This window comes from Mya arenaria, chromosome 10, assembly GCF_026914265.1.
Source record: "Mya arenaria isolate MELC-2E11 chromosome 10, ASM2691426v1".
NCBI classification, from domain to species: domain Eukaryota; kingdom Metazoa; phylum Mollusca; class Bivalvia; order Myida; family Myidae; genus Mya; species Mya arenaria.
The window spans coordinates 54,922,504-54,944,010 of record NC_069131.1 but is presented as its reverse complement, the minus strand read 5'-3'; the positions used below and the strand labels follow the sequence as shown (position 1 = coordinate 54,944,010).

At 36.8% G+C, this 21,507-nt stretch overlaps 1 protein-coding gene across 1 annotated transcript; it reads left to right on the top strand.

Moving 5' to 3' along the window:
• The first annotated feature begins 7,703 nt into the window (after window positions 1-7,703).
• Window positions 7,704-20,559, top strand: LOC128206943 (NXPE family member 4-like). Its single transcript, XM_052909688.1, has 7 exons — window positions 7,704-7,810; window positions 9,574-9,721; window positions 14,489-14,655; window positions 15,157-15,434; window positions 16,895-17,157; window positions 18,407-18,576; window positions 19,448-20,559. The coding sequence occupies exons 2-7, from the start codon at window positions 9,582-9,584 to the stop codon at window positions 20,095-20,097; spliced, it is 1,668 nt and encodes a 555-aa protein (XP_052765648.1). The 5' UTR covers window positions 7,704-7,810; window positions 9,574-9,581; the 3' UTR covers window positions 20,098-20,559.
• Window positions 20,560-21,507: the final 948 nt, after the last annotated feature.

Here is a 21,507-nt window from a genome sequence, read left to right as displayed (position 1 = left end):
CTTTAATACTCGTATCAAACCTTGTATATATAATCTAAAATGCTGAAAACTACGGTATTATCAGAGTTATGCACACACAGGTACCTGGTTCTAATAACTCCTTGTTAATGTTTCAATCGATATGGTGCTATATATCGTCAATGTGTGCAGGGGCGTAGCTAGGGCCTAAAAAACCTGTAGGCCCGATGATTCCGAGTATGTGAGTTTGGAGACTTGTATATGCACATTACACATAAGCAATTCTACTTGCAATGATTACAATATAACCAAGTTATACACGCTGCAAGTAGTTTGAATAAACACCAAACTTGCCAGGGTTAAAATAAAACAAACTTTTGTTCAAAGAGTTTGGGTAGCTTTTAGTTTTTATTGTATTTTTTGGTTATTAAAATTTCATCATTTTTCAAAAAAGTTGTAGGCCCAGGCCTACAAGGCCAATATATAGCTACGCCACTGGTGTGTATACCACGTGATAAATTGCGTCATTAATGCAAGGTCGGAAGGCAATCATTTGCTTCGAATGAAGACATCAAACAAAGATATTCTTACTAGTTCTTCACCATTTTAAATTAAACCTACGCCGCTAACAGAGCCCCGCCTTCTGTATTTTACCAAAGTTTGATTGAGAGTTTAGTTTCTTAGAAAACTTCGACAAACCTTTTCGCAAAACCACTGTCAAAGCCTTTTTTGGAAACCAGTTTGTTGAGTTGTTTGAAGAAACTTATCAGCTAATCAAACTCCGGTAATAAAACGAAGGCGGGGCTCTTTCAGCGGCTTAGACGCCCCTTTGTTTCATTTAAAAATGTGTCTGTGTAGAAAAAGAAAAGTTATCTTTGTTAAAAGTCTTTATTTTAAGCAAAATATGGCCTTCCGGCGTAGCATATATGACGTTATGTATCACGTGGTATACACACACTATATCGTGACATGTTTCATTTTGTAGCATAACCAGTGTGTGTATACCACGTGATAAATTACGTCATAAATGTTACTTCGAAGGGTAACATTTTGCTTAACATAAAGACTTAAATCAAGGATAACTTTTCTTTTATTTCACCATTTTAAATAAAAAGGGCAGTCTATGCCGCTTAAATAGCCCCGCCTTCTTGTTAGAACAGAAGTTTGATAAGATGATTATTTTCATCAAACACTTCGACAAACCTCTTTCCCAAATAATGTTTTGACAGTGCTCCGTCAGACGGCCGTATTGTGAAAAGGTTTGTCGAAGTGATTTAAGAAACTAAACTCTCAATCAAACTCTGGTAAAAGACCGAAGGCTTGGCTCCGTAAGCGGCGTAGACTACGCTATGTTTCATTTAAAATGGTGAAGAAATAGGAAAGTTATCTTTGTTTAAAGTCACGATCCGAAACAATATATTGCCTTCCGACGTAGCATTTGTGACGCAATTTATCACGTGGTATACACACACTGATAACAATAATTGCATATAAAGTTGTGAACAATAAACGAGTTTGTATGCTGTATTATAACTATGTATTATTTATATCATGCGAAATAAAAACTAACAAAACGTGGGTATATGTTTACTTTTATTGATGGAAACCTTTAGACATATACATATATACATATGTATGAACCATATTTATCAAAAACCTAAGTAGTGGCAAGTTTTGGCCGCAGCGTGACGCAAAATCCCGTCGGTCGTAAGAGCGCCGGTTGAAGCATCCTAAATGCTTGTAAATGTAAAATAAGAAAAACTGTTCACAGATGTTAAACCTAACAGTTGTACACGAGCTGGCACTAGCTCAAACTAATATTTATGCGAGCTGGCACTAGCTCGGGAGCCGGCACTGGCTCTGACAAAACAACGTTAGCCTTGACACATGGTACAATATAAGGAATGACCTTCCCGACGGCCATGCAAGACTAAACTAACTTGTACAACATGTTTCCTAACTATATTTAAAAATTGGTGGACTGTAACCTCTAAACCATTGTAAAGGACATGAGACCGGAGCCACGCTAAACGCTGGTAGAGGTCAAAAATCCAGTAGTCATTATTTTATAGTCAATAAATGATTTATTATATTAAACTTATTAATATTTATGTGCCAACGGTCAACCAACCGACAGAATTTTACGCCACAATAAATTTAATGAAATAAATTTATCCTCCAAAATTCTGATGCCTAGGCCACGCAAATGATCGGTTGTTTTAGAAATGTTTTTTAAGGATGTCCTTCATTGAATCTAAATAAAACTCTAGTCCGACGTCCGAGAGATGTACCCCGTCGGACAGATAAAACCCCGGTGTAGTAGAGCCAATATCGATCGACAGAACATCGAACGCGCCCGTAAGCCTAACCCAGCTCCTACCATGTCTGTTTAAGCGGTTTCTTTTGGCTTTAATTATTTTTTGGGGGTAAGACTGTGTGCGCCAGTCCATGCGGTCCAAAATGTCAACCCAAATTATTATTACGTTTGGAAAGGTCGCTCTAAGATAGCGGATTTCTTTTGCGATTGGGTTTGAAATTACGTTACAGGAAGCCTGGGTTAAGTAATTTCCCCCGAGATGTATGACTATGATCTTTGGTGGAGAACACAAGAGAACCTGCGTTTCGAACGACCTCCTGAATTTAGGCCAGGTGAGGCCGCCGACTCCCCACCAGGAAATTGACGCGGGAAGCTTCAGATCTGGTATACCCCTCGATCGTGCTCTCTCGCCGGCCCGACGCGGGATTGAATCTCCCAGGACCCATATGTCTGCGAAATATATTTATATCTCTCTCTATATATATATATATTTATATATGTATCCGTAATGTTATTTATGTATATGAGGTTTTATCTCCTAACCTATTTCCCCGGGCCGTCTAATTCAACGTGTCCTAATCCTCATACTATTAAATTCATATACTCAAGTAATGACCTAAATGGCATATTCAGTTCGGCGTGTCTATATTCTTATGTATCGCTTGAACGAATCCGACGACCACCGACCAAGTTTCATTATCATATCATGAGGACACCCATGTGCCGCGAGATCAGTAGCCCTACCTATACGGAAGCTATGCGTTTTGTAAACGCTTGTGTCAAGTCCCGCGCGTTTAATACATTTTTCTAAGACTGCAGTAACTTGTTGCCTAGTAACGGGTGCGGCGTCCATGTGACAAAGGGCAGTATGGGACATTGGCGCTACAGCCAGGTAATCAGTAACGGCTTTAACAGGGCATGGCCCAATGCTTTGTTTGGGTATTTTAAAGGTGATAGGCGGACCGCGTTGACTAGTTTTGGATCTGACCAAGCGTACGCCTATTCTTATTCCGTCCTCAAATAAGAACAAATCACCCCCGCGTATTTGGTTACCTGCGCATGCGTTTGCAGGGGCGACTAGCTCGCTAATGCGGAAAAGCCCAAAGTATGCCAACGTAAAAATAGCTTTGAATAATTTAGATTCGAATGCATCATAACACACCAAAGGAAGTGCCTCCGTTATTGAAATTAGAATACAGAGTGTGATTGGGCGCCTTTTGTCGGCTTCTTCCGGGTGTCGACCTGCCCTGCTACATCCCTCTAACAGTTTGTTTACAACAAAAACTGTAGAAAAGTCCTTAAAATTCTGCAACTTATGAAAGTAATTAATGCCGGCCATGTATGTCCTGATCGTACTTGCACTGCAGTTGTTTTGAAAACAGTATGTTATAAACATTACTATATGATGTTCGGGAATTGGCCATACATCGTCGAAATTGAGTTTCCGACGGAAACCCCTTAGTGCATTTAACCCTGTTCTATATGTTGATTGTGTGTTAGGGGCAATGGCATGTCGCAAAAGGTCGACGGCTCCACGCTGAAGACGTTCCACAGATGTACCGGAAGAAGCTGCGGTTCCAGGTCTGCTTCCGGAGCTAGGCGTCTGAACCTGTCCATCTGAAACCGGGATAAAGCATCGCATATTCCGTTGTTATTGCCGGCTACATGCTGGGCCCTAATAAGAAGGTTAAACTGGAGGGATTTCAGAGTAATCGTTCTAACAATGGACATAACTCTGTCAGATTTCGATGTTAGCGTGTTTAAAATGTGTACCACGGCCGAGTTATCGCAATTAAACCTAATGCGCTTATTCCTAAGGCGTGGGCCCCAAATACATGTAGCTACTAAAATAGGAAATATTTCCAGGACTGTGATGTCTTTTGTTATACCCTCGTTATGCCATTCTTCAGGCCAAGCCGCGGATAACCACTGACCCTGAAAAAACAAACCAAAACCATGCCCTGGCCCTCCTGCGCTATCAGAAAAAAACTGAACGTCCTCATTCGACAACCAAAAACGGTCGTGAAAAACCGATACGCCGTTAAATCTCTCAAAGAACCGGAGCCACATCGCCAGATCTAACCTCACTGCTTTTTTAATTCGGACATAATAAAATGGCTTGGAGAAACCACAGATCGCGTTGATGAGACGTCTGCAAAAAGGGCGCCCGGCCACGATGGCCCTGCAACAAAAATTGAGAGAGCCAATGAGGGATTGAATTTCTTTCACCTTTGCCTTATCTTTCTGTAGTATAGCCTGGATTTTGGATATGACCTCCTTGACTTTATCCCCTGGGATCATAACCACCATTTGCCTAGTGTCTAATTCCAGACCCAGAAAAAACCAGAACTTCCGCTGGGCCTTCCGTCTTATCCGAAGCCATGGGTACATTAAGTTGATGCATGATCTTTTCAAATGTGTTCATCACCTGCGAACAAGCGGATTTTGACCTATCACCACCCAGGAAATCATCTAGGTAGTGTATCAACGAACCCGATGACAAACGACATTTAACACAATGTTCTAAAAACGTTGAGAAACGTTCAAATGTTGCACAGCTGATCGACGCACCAAAAGGCAAAGTTTTATCAAAATAAAAGAAGTCCTGAAAATGAAAACCTAATAGCGGAAAATCTTGAGGTTCTATTGGAATGAGCTTGAATGCGTTTTTATGTCCATCTTAAACAAGTGACAACCTTGGCCAAGCTCTTGTATTAGCTCCACCGCTTTATCAAAATTGGTATAATGCACAGATGTCAGATTAGGATCTATGAAATCATTAACCGAGGTGCCATGAGGGTGAGATAAATGGTGGATCATTCTGAACTCATTCGGGGCTTTTTTGGGAACCAAACCGATAGGCGACACTATAAAGTTTGGCAGTGGCTGATATGTAAACGGTCCCGCGACTCGTCCTTCCGTGATTTCCTTGTTAATTTTTTGCTGTATTATATGCGGATTTGACATTGCTGATTTTAGATTTCTTGACATACGCTCCTGTCTAGGGCCTTGATAATGTAGGCTAAAACCTTGTGTGAAACCTTTTAACAAAATATTCGGCCTCAGACTCGTTGTAATTTAAAAGAAGTTTTGACAGTGTTTAAGGTTGATGGGGGATGGGGCAATTTCAGTCGCATTCAAATTACATGGAAGAATACCGAATCTGGTGTCGACCACCGTTATATTGGGCCTGATCTGGTCGCCTCGGTCGGGGGGCACGAAATGTCGCTCCCGCAGGGTAACGGGGGATATTTTGTATCGTGTGTGGCCTAGGGCAATGGGCCGCCGGGTGGCCTTCCCCGCATTTAGCACATGAGTGTAAGTATTTGCAGTTCGCCCAGTGACAATGACCCGCATTAAAATAATTGCACACAAGAGTTTTGCGGGTGGGATTTGTGGGAGTTGCGGTATCGCGGACTAACAGACAACGCCACCAGAGATCGTTGTTGATACGTGCCCAAGAGGCTGGTTCGATTGCTTGCCGTATCCGAAATTGCTCATCGTACGCGCGCCACGCGAAGCCGTCTTGGCGTGCGGCGCATTCTCTGATGTCGCGCATATATTTGAACAAACCCAGTGTTGCATCTTTATGGGCCGATATGTACACTGCACTATATATGATGAACGCGTCAGTCCATTTCTCGATATTCGTTACCTTATCTTTACATTCTTTCGGGCGCGTCTCAAGCCGGCCGTCATTAGAAAGATGTAAAGTGGCTCCGCCACAAAGGTCAGAAAGCTCGACTGAGCCTTTCAACAGAAGCGCAAGGTTTACATAGTCGCCGTTGATAATTTGGCGTTTAAGTGATTCTGGCACATGTGCGGCGACATCGTCGCCCGCCAGGCTTATGATAGTAGGGACGTTTGTTTGCTGTGCTAATTGCGCGACGCTACTGGTAATGTTAGACACAGTGTCCTGTAATGGTTGTACGTTACAAACTGCCTCACCACACCCATTTATTATGTTAGATTCCCTTATAATGGATTCAAAATCAATGATCCTTGGGGCGGTTACATTGATATCTTTACCTCCGTCATCGCGTTGTTCAGGCACGTCAGCTGTCCTGTCCGGGTCGACCTGGTGCCGTCTTCTCTTCACACCTCTTCCGCGTCCCGGCATCGCTGAATGCTTGTCAAAATACTACGATTAATTTAGATATTGTTAAGAGTTTTTGAATTGTAGCGGCCGCTACAGTATCGCCAAAGAGAAAGAACTATCGCGAGATCTCGTCACGTGATGATTAAAATCACGTGACCTTGATAACGGTGACATGCAAATGTATCCGAATGCCTTAGAAACGGCACCATGTAGCTAAGTAAAACTATTTCTTAGCAAATAATTTGAATTATATTTATGCAAACATAATTGCTATTATGCATGATAATCTTCTTACAAGCATGATTGTTTTATTACCATACCATTTATTACGAATGCGCTAGATGTACTGTTCTATAACTAAATTTCTACGCATTATTTACAGGCGCGTAGATGCCTATATGCGATCACGCTGCTGAATACACATGATTCTGACAAAAAACAACAACAATTTAGCCAAAGTAACAGCATTCGTACTTGACTATACATGTTGTTACAGACATATGGATATTGAACATTTCATAATACAGTTCAATGGAAAAAATTAGATTCCTGTTGGACAATCTGATTGTTATCAACATAATCATGGCCTATTTTTTGCTATTTTAAAGGTAAAAATCTGCCGAGTCAAGGATTTATATGTTGATTTAATATCCTTAAAATGTTTTCAAGTTCTAAATAAAGCACCTCAGAACGCCCAGAATACACCAGATTGCACCAATGATTTTATAAATTCCAGGTGTGTGTGTGTGTGTGGGGGGGGGCTAGCTACGCCCCTGATTTATCAATTAAGTGTTCTTGTATCTTTATCTGTAAACAGTGTTTATGAATATGACCCTTGGAACATGTAAATACAGAACGTAGTACAGTTTTGTGATAACGAATATAACTACACTCTTCCCTAACAGGTAGCATTTTCCATTTGTATTTTTTCCATTACTGTAACCGATGTTAACTTTCAGGTAGTAGAATAATGAGAAATACACTGTCGTACACAAAGAGTAAGGGCTAAAAACAAATCTAAATCTCTCAAATATATTTAGTTCCAAACTTTAAATTGTCACATTTTTTTTTTGTTAATCTGCAGGAAGGCATATGCTACAATCAAACATCAAACAAAACGAGCTTTAACTACTTTACTTTAGATAAGAGACGATGATTAATAAGTGTTTTATGGCAGAATGTGTGTTTACTTTCCGATAGAGGGTAGACCGATGTTTATTGTTCCGTCTTGGATTATTATTTTATTTCATGTATAATGTCTCCATATGGTTTGTAAGTGCATGTCTATTATACACAGTTGGATATTCTGTTTGTGGATGCACCATAAACACTATATGTCTTCTATTAAATTCAACTTTTAATATTTGTGAGGAACGATACACCGCTGAACTTGAATTTCGCCATATGGCGTTCGGACAATGCGAAAAAATGTAAAGGTAATAATACTTTTTGCTTTTTCTATAACACCTTTCACAGACTAAAGGGCAATACTCAATGCGCAAGGGTTGGGTTTCGCCTATTGAACTGCCGCGCAACCTGAAATATAATGATAATAATGCATCATTGGTTAAAACTCTTTCAGTGGCGTAGCTACATATAGGCCTTGTAGGGCTGGGCCTACAACTTTGTTTTGAAAAATGCCAAAATTTAAACAACCCAAAAATACAAGGCGTAGAAAAATTATACTTGATTATTTTTAGCCTTTAATAAATTATTACCTGAAAAAATCTGCTTGTCGATCAAAATGGAGGTGCGGGCGCACAAAAAAAATTTTTTTTTTTTTTACATTTTCAAAAAAATAGGAGCGGTAAATCCGCGGAACGAAATATCAATTTGGTGTGGTCTAAGGTAAATATACCATGTTTTCCGCACCTTTCTTCCTAATTAAATTAGATATCCCTCACAAACACCATTGTTGTCGACATTTACTTATCCTGTTCGGTATATCAAAACATTTGTATTAATTGTGGTAGATTTTATTTGGTAGGAACAGAGCATCTTTACATATGTTCTCCCGCTAACAGAATGCGACACCTACGTGCCCAGTGACCAGAAACAAAATTCTGATTCGGAACGGCCTGTTTGCTGGTCGGAGTATCCGCTGTCGTGGCTGACAAAGTGAAAATATTCAATACCTTCTAGATGTCTGTTTTTGCTCACACAGATGTAAATTTGCCAATTGCCATACAAGAAAAAGATTTTCATGCAAACAGTGCTTGTATTTTATACGAGGAGAGAGAAGGAGACTACAAAAGAAGGATACTTTTCATATTCTCAGAACAAAATACAAATACTGGTGATAATTATTTAATAATGTAAGATGAAGGTGCCTTTCCTTACGTTTATATTTCAAAACTGTCAAACATAATAAACTTAAAAAAGACAGACTGTGTTTTGAGTAGATGCTATAATATTTTTTATAACTCCTGAAAATGCTGCAGATACTAGTGATATTACGTAACATTTTAACGATATACAGGATACCATAAATATATTGTTATTCGTATAGCATATGGACTTTATGGACTATAATTCAATCGGAACACCTCAGTAATTTTCCATATTGTTATTCGTATAGCATATGGGCTTTATGGACTATAATTCAATCGGAACACCTCAGTAATTTTCCATATTGTTATTCGTATAGCATATGGACTTTATGGAATATAATTCAATCGGAACACCTCAGTAATTTTCCATATTGTTATTCGTATAGCATATGGACTATATGGACTATAATTCAATCGGAACACCTCAGTAATTTTCCATCGAAAACAACATCGGATGTATATGGACAGTTTACAATGTTAGAAATCTTACATTTAGTTACGCTCCTTGTATATCGCGTAGTAATTTCAATTTAGCTGTTAAACTTTATGACTTGACTCTTTTGAATGTGGATTATTTATGCAAAAATACACTTAACCGGCAATCACATTAAACTCCAAATACCAAGTAATACCAAATGCACCTTAAAACTATATTTTATTAAAACGTCTATTTATATTTCATGCACTACTTCAACTGATGTACCGGCATACAACCGATGTTGTTTTCGATGGAAGTTGGCCGAGTAGTTCTATAATTGTGATAGAACAAAACATATCTAAGTTTTCTGGATATTATTGATATAGCATATGAACAACTTCGTGGCAATAATTTTAGTCGTTTTTTTTCTATCTACCTAAATTTGTTCCAGTCGGCGCTATGAATCGGAGGGCCATACATACAGTTGTGATTGTTGGGGCTCTCACGTTGCTAGCCTTCTATCAGTTCCAAAATGACGTTACAAACTTCCGGATGTTTTTGACGAAAAGCACGAATTTGAACGAAATGGAAGGACAGGGGTAAGTTGAACGTTTAGGTTTAAGGGTCAACTCGGGGTTACCAAAAACTATCAAAATGTATGCTGTTTTACCATTTTTCCTCCCAACTACAGAATTGTGACATTTTGACACATTTCCAGCGCTTAAATATGAAAAATCGTAGATTTTTGTATCGGTAAAATGTTTGGAGGTCAAGGAGTCGTCATGGACTTGTTTACTTTCTGCATGTAAACTAGTCTGTTTTTATGACACTTTTTATTTTTATCCTTACATGACTGAATTATGTTAGGACAGACAATTACACATGATTTCGAGTGCAAATATTTTAAAAATATTTTTTTATTCCCGCCCCCGCAAAAACTCGTATCACAGAAGTAACTTCCCTTCCCTGTACAGCGTGCATTTCACATGATTATGATCACATGACTGCTTTCTAACTCTTTAAATATGTTTGAAGTTCTAGACATGAAATACTCAAGATTTTAACAAAACAATATTACGTCAATGAGATAAACTAAATTGATTTCTTTAAAAGATACACGAGTATAGCTGAAGTTAATCTTTTTTTTTTTGTAGCTTTACTGCTCAATTTCCATCATAATCATCCTCAGATGTATGCCGGTACATCTGTAGAAGTAGTTCGCAAAGTTTTGAATAATAGTATAAATTAATTGTAGGGTTTTTACGTGTATTTTAAATATCTAAGTTTAAATTAGTTGCCAGTGAAGTGAATGATTGCATAAATTATTAAGAGTCCTAAGAGAAAAGTCATTAGGTTTAACTACCAAATTAAAATTTCTATGCGATCTACTTGCAGCGTAGATAGATTGTTAAGATAACTGACATTGAAAAAAGAAGTTGCTTTCGATGGAAAGTGTCCGACGAGTTCCGAATGCGTAAGAGATTGATAGGGTGATATATAAATACATAATACATATATATCTCATGTTCATGAGTATACATACAATATAATATTATACCTCACATATATGTGTCCCGTCTTTGTGTTTATAAAGTCGATCGGTCCGTAAATCACATGCATTTAATAACAAAACCGGTTTTATGACATCAGCGGTCCATATCATATTTTTGGCTGGTCCGGACCTCGCCATAGATATTATATCGACCGATGACGTCACGAAACTGGTAAGTGTGGCTTGCAATTTTAACAATGACAAAAACTTGTCGCAAGTAAACATTTTTTTGCTTTGATCAATAAAACACATCAAAATCACTTTAAAAATAGTGAATGGTTATCTAAAATGTTCGGTATAATATAAGAAATATAACACATCACCGGGTCATATGGCATTATATAATAACATACATAAATGGGTCTCTTATATGTACATATAAAGTCGATCGGTCCTCATATCATTGTATTTTAATGAAAATACAGTTTAATAACGTCAGCGGTCCATATCATATTTTGTGCTCTCCGTATCTCGATTTTTTTTATATGGACCGCTGATGTCATAAAAATGGTGAGGACGACTTGCGATTTTCACAACAATTGTTGCAAGTAAACATTGATTGCTTTGTTGAAAAAAAAAACAACATCAAAGGCGCTTTAAAAATATTAATTGGTGACATACAATGTTCGGTATAATATAAGGAATATAACACACGACTTCGAGCCATATGGCATTTTAAGAACCGGTCAGTCAGTCCCCTCGGTCCATGTACACCTTCGTTGTGTGTCTGGCCGGTCCTTATAATGTCATATGACCCCACGTGGTGTGTAATATTTCTTAAATAATTGATCCAAAGCTTATGAGCTTACTAATGTAATTGACACTGTAACAGAAATAACTGACAAAGGTCCTTGTCGCCCGGGTCTGTTACCGGTTAGCATCTCAAGTCCGGGTTACCGCAATGGAACATAAATCGTTACCGCATACGACTGGTTTTAAGAACCAGACACAACACTGTCAGAGACAGATTTAAGAAAACATGTGTGTTCATTTCACTTTCACAAATATCTGAGAATTTTGATTGCTCGCAAAATACAATTATCAAGAAAAGTAATTATAGGTATTTTTTTCTTATAATTCTAATTTATGTAATTGTCAAAGTTACGTTACTGGTTGAGTTTGTAAATCCGAACAGTTTATAAATACCGAACACCTGTTAAATCACGCGTTTGTTTACCTCGATCGATATTTCGATGATCTAGATCGATACAGACGCTTGCCTTAGCAACGAATACGAATTTTGTCTAAGTTTAGGTGAGTATTTTACTTATAAACCCCTGTCAAACTCCTAAGATGGTGAAATGTGAATATGCAGCATGCGGGGGAATGACGTCACAGAGCTAAATCGCACTGCTATTAATATCATGGGTAACGAATGTCCTTAGATTTTCGAAGCAAGGGACACAACTCGAATTTTCTAAGATTAGATTCTGTTCGAGTTGATTCCCATTCCCATTGTGTGTTTGATTAGAAATGAAAACAAACTATGACGGAATAGTACAGGGAAGTCGAACTAGTATGGGTTGAAGGAAATCAAACACCGTTTGAATGAAAAACGGGCAAAACGGGCATTTATTAAAATGCCTTAAATATTGCTAAGTTATTCAAAAGGTAATTTAGAAAAGTTGTCCGAAAGACATATCTGGGTGGACCAAAACCGCCCACCTCTAGATGCATATATTAACAAAGTGGTCAGAAAATAAAAAAAATACTATTACAAAAACAACATAAAATCTCAAAATTAACAAAGTTTGGTCAGAAAATGAAAACATTCAATTCAAAAACAACATGAAATCTCAAATTTAACAAAGTTGGGTGAACACATTCGGAAGAACAGTAGGTATAAGGCAATGGAAAAAACAAAACGTTGCCCAGAAAAACAAAACAATTACAACAACAATTGGTATATCTTAAGGTACCAGGCGGTAAGTGAAAGAAACGGAGAAAAGAAAACAATGTAGACCTTGGAAAGAGCGTCCATAAAATTAGAAAGAAAAAATAAAATGGAGGAGGTGGAGAGGAGGTGGTAAAAATATATTCCAGAGACTGGCGAGCGCTTAGCATACGCCAGAGAGAACAAAGAAGAATGGCAGACGCATGCTGATTGGCCTGTAGCGTCACGTGGCACAAAAAGGGGGAAATTGATTGGCTCTTGGGATAAAGTGCCCGTATGGCTAATTCCCGAGATATTGCCTAAATCCCGTGCCACGGACGTACAGAAATAAATTGAACAACGGCCATAAATAATTTTATGTTTGCCTAAAATTGCATTTATGTTATTGTCAAAGGTCAAAGTTACGTTATGTACAGGGAAGTGGAACTAGTATGGGTTGAAGGAAAACAAACACCGTCTGAATGAAAAACGGGCATTTATTAAAATGCCATAAATATTGCTAAGTTATTCAAAAGTTGTCCGAAAAACATATCTGGGTGGACTAAAACCGCCAAAAGGAAACGCCGCCCAGAGTTTGTACTCATCTATTTATAAATCTGTATTTATTTATTTATTCATTAATGCATTTATTTGCTCACTAATATGTTCAATACACTTCTCGTCGAATACGTCAGGTACATTTACTCTTTTTTATACAAAAGTGTCCTCTTACAGACGTTAGAAACCGTTTCGCTAGGACGAACACCAATTTTGAAAGACTGACGTTCGTCCTAGCAAAACGGCTTCTTACGTCTGTAAGAGGACACTTTTGTAGATAGACTAGTACTGTATATATTACAAAAACAAAGCGTAAAGTCGAGCGCGCTATCCTAAGACAGCTTTTGTTTATTATAATTGACAAAAGCTGTCTTAACAAAGACCATTATTTAACGATACAACTAAATAAGTCGGCATTGAAGGTACTCGACCCTCAAGAATGAGTGAATTTTGGATGACTGCTGACTCAAATTTATTTTTGACTTCATTTGATAAGGTTTTGCGTGCAGAAAAAAAACAACGACAACAACAAAGATTGCAAAATGTGTCATTTACGTTTGATTTCCATCGGAAATAACTATATGAAGGATTCACCTCCAATTTGATAAGGTTTTGCGTGCAGAAAAAAACAAAAACAACAACAACAACAAAGATTGCAAAATGTGTCATTTACGTTTGATTTCCATCGGAAATAACTATATGAAGGATTCACCTCCAGTAGTTATTTAACATATCAGAAACCAACCACGAAGTGCCTTTTAAATGATACCGCAATTGTAAGGGTCCACTGGGCATCAATATTTAACATTAAGGGTAATAAAACTAGCTAAAAAATATCAGAAAAAAAACTAGCCAAGCTCTTGGCAGGATAACTTAAATGGAAATGTTTCTGTCCTTCACGCAATTTTTCGTATTTCGTATTTGTTGTACCTCACGTGGTTGGGCGAAAATGCGACATTTCCACTTGGCAAACTGTCACATTTTGACACGCTACTTAATGCATTTTCGCCCGGCCACCTAATGCATTTTTGCACAGCAAATTGGCACACATTTCCTCGGTTACGCCAAGCACACAAAATAAACCCAAAGAAATAGGATAACAAAACATATTACAACACTGCTTGAAACGGTTTAAAATATTTAAGCATACATTTATATAAATGTGTACTTATGGGTACTCTTTTCCTCCAGTTGACGATGTCAAAAATATATAGTCGCTTTATCATGATAGCAAGCAATATCCCGCGAATGGAAATTAAAATCATTTTTTTCGAAAGTAGAGCACTGAAATATTTTACAAGAGTATTTCTATACAGTTTCTACTCATGAAAAAAGGAGTATTTTTTAGCAAGCAATACGTTGCATTCTGTCATTTTTAAACAGGTCTGCAATCTTCAAAGCGCACATAGATGATCAAGATTCCAAATTTGAGGAGGACGATTTTCTGCCTTTCCCAAATCTTCTGAAAGAGGAGGACACAATATCAGACGTACAAACAAACGAGTTAGACCACGTGGTATCGGCAGAGAAATCAACAATTACATTATTGGGTAAGCTGACCATAAGATATAAATGTATTTATAGTCGTACTAGTTTACCATTTTGTAACAGCACTAGGTGGCGTTAGACTTACACATGCGTTTGGGCTGCTTATTAAATAATAACCGTAATCATTTTATAATATATGCATGCATAAAGGTCAGGACCATAATTCATGGTGAGGAATCACGTGACTTAAAGGGGTTCTCACATGGTTCACCACGGGCCACAACCGATGTAAACAAACCAGTTAGTGATGTTAATTTCTAAATATTTTTTGACAGAAAAGTTCAGAAAATATTTCTTAACCCATCTTACTTTCTGTCAAAAAAGTAATTTAGTAATTAACGTCACTTATTTGTGTGTTTACATCGGTTGTGACCCGTGGTGACCAATGTGAGAACCCCTTTAAATCACGTGATTCCTCACCCTGTAATTGTGACGGATAACGTATATTACTTAAGCACATACATTAAGCTGTAAAACCATAACATGCTATATTATGATTTTAGATAGAAAAGAAATATACAAACTTGGCGATTCAATCAGAGTAATGATAGATCTTTACGACCATGCTGGACACCGGAAGTCTAGTGGTGGCGAGATGGTACGAGTTATCCTTATCGGAAGTGATGTGCCTGGTACAGCTGTGCCTGGTCACGTGATTGACAACGGTAACGGAAGTTACACAGCGGAAATAGAAGCACTATGGACCGGCAAATCAAGAGTGTCTGCTAGCTTGGTTTACAGCCGACAATCGATAGCAGCTCTGTATAGAATGCGAAGAGATGTGAGTTTATTACACACACGTTACTTATTGTTATCACATGGCGTTTTAACGTGCTACAGTATAGAATGCGAAGAGAGGTGAATTGATTACACTCACGTTACTAATTAAAATTATCTTGTGCTATAATGTGCTCTAGTATAAATTGCAGAGAACCGTGAATTTATTACACTCACATTACTAATTTAAATAACTCGGCGCTGTTATGTGCGTAAGTATTTTCCTTAGTGGTGCGGCGGGGAATCTAACCTGCGACCTCTGGATTGAAGGTCAGTTTGTAAGTACTAGATCATGGATCCGCCACTGGTTATTGACATTTACTTTCGCAGCATAAAATTAACACCTCGATCATCTGACCATTTTTAACCAATCGAATAGTTTCATTTATGTAGGATATTTGTGTTTGCACGAAAGACTACCTAGTTGTTTTTTAGCACGTTAGCATTAAGAAACAGGTTTAAATAGTGTCTTTATGATTGATATATACCATTTATTACCCTATTGTAAGCGCAAACATGAGAAATAAAAACTTATAGTTAAGAACATGTATAAGGATTTTTTGGTGTGAAAAGATGATATATAGTATTTTAATCAAATGTGTTAAATGGTCGTATGGCTATGGCAATTTAAAGAATGCAGTGCTGAAAATCGAATATATTTTTCCTCTTGCAAAATAAGTTATTGCAAAAACACGGCCATTAAACGCCAGCTCCACCACTAAACGGTGGTGCAATGAAAATGTGGTAAAATTATTCTTACACGGTACATATTCTTCGATTATCGAAATATGTCAAATTATCAAATAAAATATGAATCATACCCACGTGTGTATAGGTAAATAAACAAAGGGACAGCTGCACCATTAAAACTGCACTCTCACAGATTGAAGGTTTTTACAACTTTTTAATTGTTTGTCTTGGAACGAGCAAATTTTTGCAAAAATCCATGGAAACCAGTTATATAAGACTGTTGATAAAAAATAAGATCGCAGATTATTATATTCAAGTTCAAAAATTGATGTTTTATGCATTTTTCCTAAACCGTTAGTAACGGTTTAAGCCACAAAACATTAATTTTCGAACGGAAATATGAAAATCTATGATTTAATTTTTTGTCAGCAATCTTAAATTATTTGTTTGCAGATATTTACGCAAAAATTTGCTCATTCCAAGACAAAAAAATAAAAAGTTGTAAAAATGGTATATCTGTGAGAGTGCAGCTTTAAAGTATCGACATCTCATTTTCTTTGCACCACCGTTAAGTGGTGGAGCTGGCGTTTTAGTGGTCGTGAAGAAGCAATTAAGCGTAGAAGGAAATATATTAGAAAAAACAATCTACGAATGTTTAATTTATCAAAACATTATATTTATTTCTACATAAACAAATTGTTTATGCATCATAAATATGTAATTTTGAAGAACGATTTCTTTCAATTTATTTTTATATTATTTGATTGTTTTCAGATGCTTTCAACGAGAATAATTCAAGCCGTATTTAAAAGCAGGAACTACCATGAAACGACTGACTGCCACCCAAATATAACACATTTATTAAAATTTCGGAACTATAGTGCTTGTTGTAATTTGACGTACGTCAACTCCGGGATGCCGTGGCACTGTGGGCGACCACGTGACATCCATCTGCTGTGTGAAGACTGGCATGCGCTCAATTTACAGACGGATGTACCGTTACCTATCACCAAACTAGAAGAAAAGATTATCTCAGAGTAAGATGTAGTGGTTTTGTATTGTCCCAACCCAGATAAGTACAGTCGAACCCCATAGGCTCGAACCTCAGTGACCGGCAAAAATGCCTCGAGCCTCTGAAAATTCGAGCCAAGACTTCAGTATAAAGAAATCGGTCCTCTACTTCAAGTTCGGGGTTCGACTGTGGATCCGAATACTTTGTCATGCTGAAATCCTTATTTTGCCCACGGACAAAGATAATAAAGTACCTGTATGGAACTATTTGTTTATTGTCATCTAACAATTATACAATAACCCCCTTCTGATTCGTTGTCTCTTTGGTCCTTCTAGTCGGCCCCAAAACAGAGCTTATTTTTTAATATTCGACTCCAGTGATTGTTCCTGCTGTTTTTGTTCTTTTATTCTTTTAACTTTAATATTTTTATTGTATATACAAAACTCGTTTGGCAAAGTACCTTATATTTTATTTATTCATTGATATACAAAACTCGTTTAGTAAAGTACCGTATATTTTATTTATTCATTGATATACAAAACTCGTTTAGCAAAGTACCGTATATTTTATTTATTCATGGATATACAAAACTCGTTTTGCAAAGTACCGTATATTTTATTTATTCATGGATATACAAAACTCGTTTTGCAAAGTACCGTATATTTTATTTATTCATGGATATACAAAACTCGTTTTGCAAAGTACCGTATATTTTATTTATTCATTGATATGCAAAACTCGTTTAGCAAAGTACCGTATATTTTATTTATTCATGGATATGCAAAACTCGTTTAGTAAAGTACCGTATATTTTATTTATTCATGGATATACAAAACTCGTTTAGCAAAGTAACGTATATTTTATTTATTCATGGATATACAAACCTCGTTTAGCAAAGTACCGTATATTTTATTTATTCATGGATATACAAACCTCGTTTAGCAAAGTACCGTATATTTTATTTATTCATGGATATACAAAACTCGTTTAGCAAAGTACCGTATATTTTATTTATTCATGGATATACAAAACTCGTTTAGCAAAGTACCGTATATTTTATTTATTCATTGATATACAAAACTCGTTTAGTAAAGTACCGTATATTTTATTTATTCATGGATATACAAACCTCGTTTAGCAAAGTACCGTATATTTTATTTATTCATTGATATACAAAACTCGTTTAGTAAAGTACCGTATATTTTATTTATTCATGGATATGCAAAACTCGTTTAGCAAAGTACCGTATATTTTATTTTCTTTGATCTATTTAGAGGTACGAAAATTATATCAAAGGCCATGGATGTACAAGTAGTGGGTAATCGGAGGATAGCGGCCTTGCCACAGAGCCCTTGTTACCTGAGGAACATTCAGGAACTCTGGAGAGAAAGGCGATCCACTGGATTTTTCCACAACAGCACCTGGCATCTTCGGCATTGCACGGGTAAGAATGCTTTGGTAAACAATGTTTTAAAGTGACAGTTGTATTTGAAATCAATACAAAATAACACATAACACATAACAAACATATTTTTTTTATGATAAACCTTTCACTACCTACTAAATAATGCATTTATGGAAACTATTAAATATTGATTAACAAGATTGTAACCGTGTAGTTGATAGCTGAAAACGCATAAATATTGAATGATTGGTGAGTGCTAAAAGGTTTACCTTGATCTTCTACCCTCTCGTAGGGTAGAAATACCGTGTTTTGTGCACCTTTCTTTCAAATTAAACTCGATATCCTTCATAAGAACCATTTCGACATTTATCCTTCCATTTTGGGATTTCAAAACAATTGTATTAATTTTGGCAAATCTTATTTGGGAGTAAGAGTGCATCTTTAATAGTGCGTGTATGTTGACTTGTGTATCTCTCTATTAACTGTATTTTAGTGCTTAAAACAAGTTTAACGTTAAATATTTGGGCAGCTGGGCGTTTCACTATAGTCACCATAGTATTTTCGATCTATCGATTTGACAATTAGAATGTTGATAGAACATAACAAAATTATTAGTTATATGCAAGACGTCATTGGATATATATTTTTTTCTTCATTAAAACATCAAATGTTTCCCGATTCAAGTCATCGTTATATCAATCAGCACCTATCAATAATTTGCCCTATCGGAGAGGGTGGGGCGTGGTTGGTTGCGAGGTTTGGGGCGGGCGGAGACGTTAATTAATATCCGGGAGCACACAGGGGATTTAGAAAAACTGGAAATCCATAATCTGTCTATTATTGTTTATCTATGATCAAATCTATGATATCTATATCGAACGATGTCAAAAATCACAAAATAACATTTTAGGAATCACCAGGGATCGGATTCCGGAATGCATACGACATAAATCAATGTACCTCTTGGGCGACTCGACACTACGCCATTGGTATGAACACTACGTGTTGAAAATCCTCGAATGTAAACCCACGAGTGAGGATTGGACTAAAGAAAAATGGCACAAGCCGGCAACATGCAGGAACGATAAACTGAATTTCAGTGCTGGTTGGTTTCCCTTTTCTGCGGGCAACGACGAGAACAGCTATACCTTGTACTCGATTGCCCGCCACATCGATGACATTCCTGACAATGAAGAACCATTAGTTGTCGTGCATTTGTTTTTGCATATGGTGCCTTACCATCATAGTGTTTTCCAAACAAAGATGGAACTGATAAGAAATAGTGTTGTTAGATTATTGAGACGAAATCCAAATGCCAAAGTGTTTATTAAAGCACCACACACTTACCTTAATAGTCCAGCGGGAAGGGTAAGGTTGAACGACTTCTTTGGATACCTGTATACAAACATATTGTACAAGATATTCCGGGGTTTCCATGACAAGATTGTCTTTCTGAATAACAGGGACAGCTCGGATTCGCTCCGGTTAGAATGGAATCACCCACCACCATATGTCGTACAAGCCATGGTGGAGCAACTGTTTTCATACGCATGCGCATGACAGCTTCATTTTTGGCGGTGAAGCAGCTGTTCTCATGCGCATGCGCATGATACCTTCATTTGTGGCGGTGAAGCAGCTGTTCTCATACGCATGCGCCTGATACCTTCATATGTGCCGTTGAAGCAACTGTTCTCATACGCATGCGCATGATACCCTCACATGTGGTGTTGAAGTAACTGTTCTTATACGCATGCGCCTGATACCTTCATATGTGCCGTTGAAGCAACTGTTCTCATACGCATGCGCATGATACCCTCACATGTGGTGTTGAAGTAACTGTTCTCATACGCATGCGCCTGATACCTTCATTAGTGCTGATGAAGCAAATGTTCTCGTACGCATGCGCATAACACAATATTAAGAAATAAATGTTTATATGTTATCTGATTAGTGTTTTGATTAAGAGACACTTTAAGTTAAGCATATGTTTTTACCTTTGCCTCTTATCTCCATTTATGTAGTTTTTAACATGCTCAACCCTATATTTAGACTTCTTTTAAAGATCCAGTGCCACTTCGAATTAAATAATTTGAGAAAAAAATGCGAATATCACTAAGTCTCAGATAGTGTTTGATAAAGTGACTGGAGAAATAACAAGAGAAGTACTGAATATTTGCAAATAAAGTGCACAAGAAAAAAAGTATGCTCCTGTTTAAAAATAAATATGATGCAAGAATTTTCGAATGAAAATTTTTCAATATTCTTTAGTAAAAAAATGCCGATTGAATTGGTCAATACTAAGTTTCTTATTACCTACCATTTCTCCAGTTGAAAATATATTTTAGCTTTCAAATGAAATATTGAATGAAAAAAACAGTGTAAGTTTGATTATTTTGTTTAAAAAATATTTAAACAGTTTTACCAATAACCTGTAAGTGATCAATATATAATCATAATATTATTATTGATTATTGGCATTTAGAAATATATGTGATATAAAAAAATTCGTAATGACATTTGAGTGCTTAATTTAGATTATACTTTCAGTTTTGTGCATTTTGTAATTGCAATATATATATGCATTTATATATGCACCACCCTGGGGATTAATAAATGTCAAAAAGGTAGAGATATGTCATTTGGATATACATACAAAAAAAATAGTTTTACATCACTAAAACATACTGGGACTTTAATTTCATTCTAAAAGTACATTCTTCTTTTCATTAGTCATATTTTCCTCAGATTTATGTATGTCTCCAATACCACGTGCTTCGCGTTGCTTTTTTGTATTTTATTTGGCAATCTACTTTTGTATCAATATTATATGAATGTCTGGAATTTAGTTCAATTTTTTTTCCATATTCAATTCAGAATTATTTTGTTCGCATAGTTTTAGAAAACACATCTTCAAGTCAAAAGTGATATTTTTTAATGTTTTCCTATGTTTATAATGTTTTATATATTTAG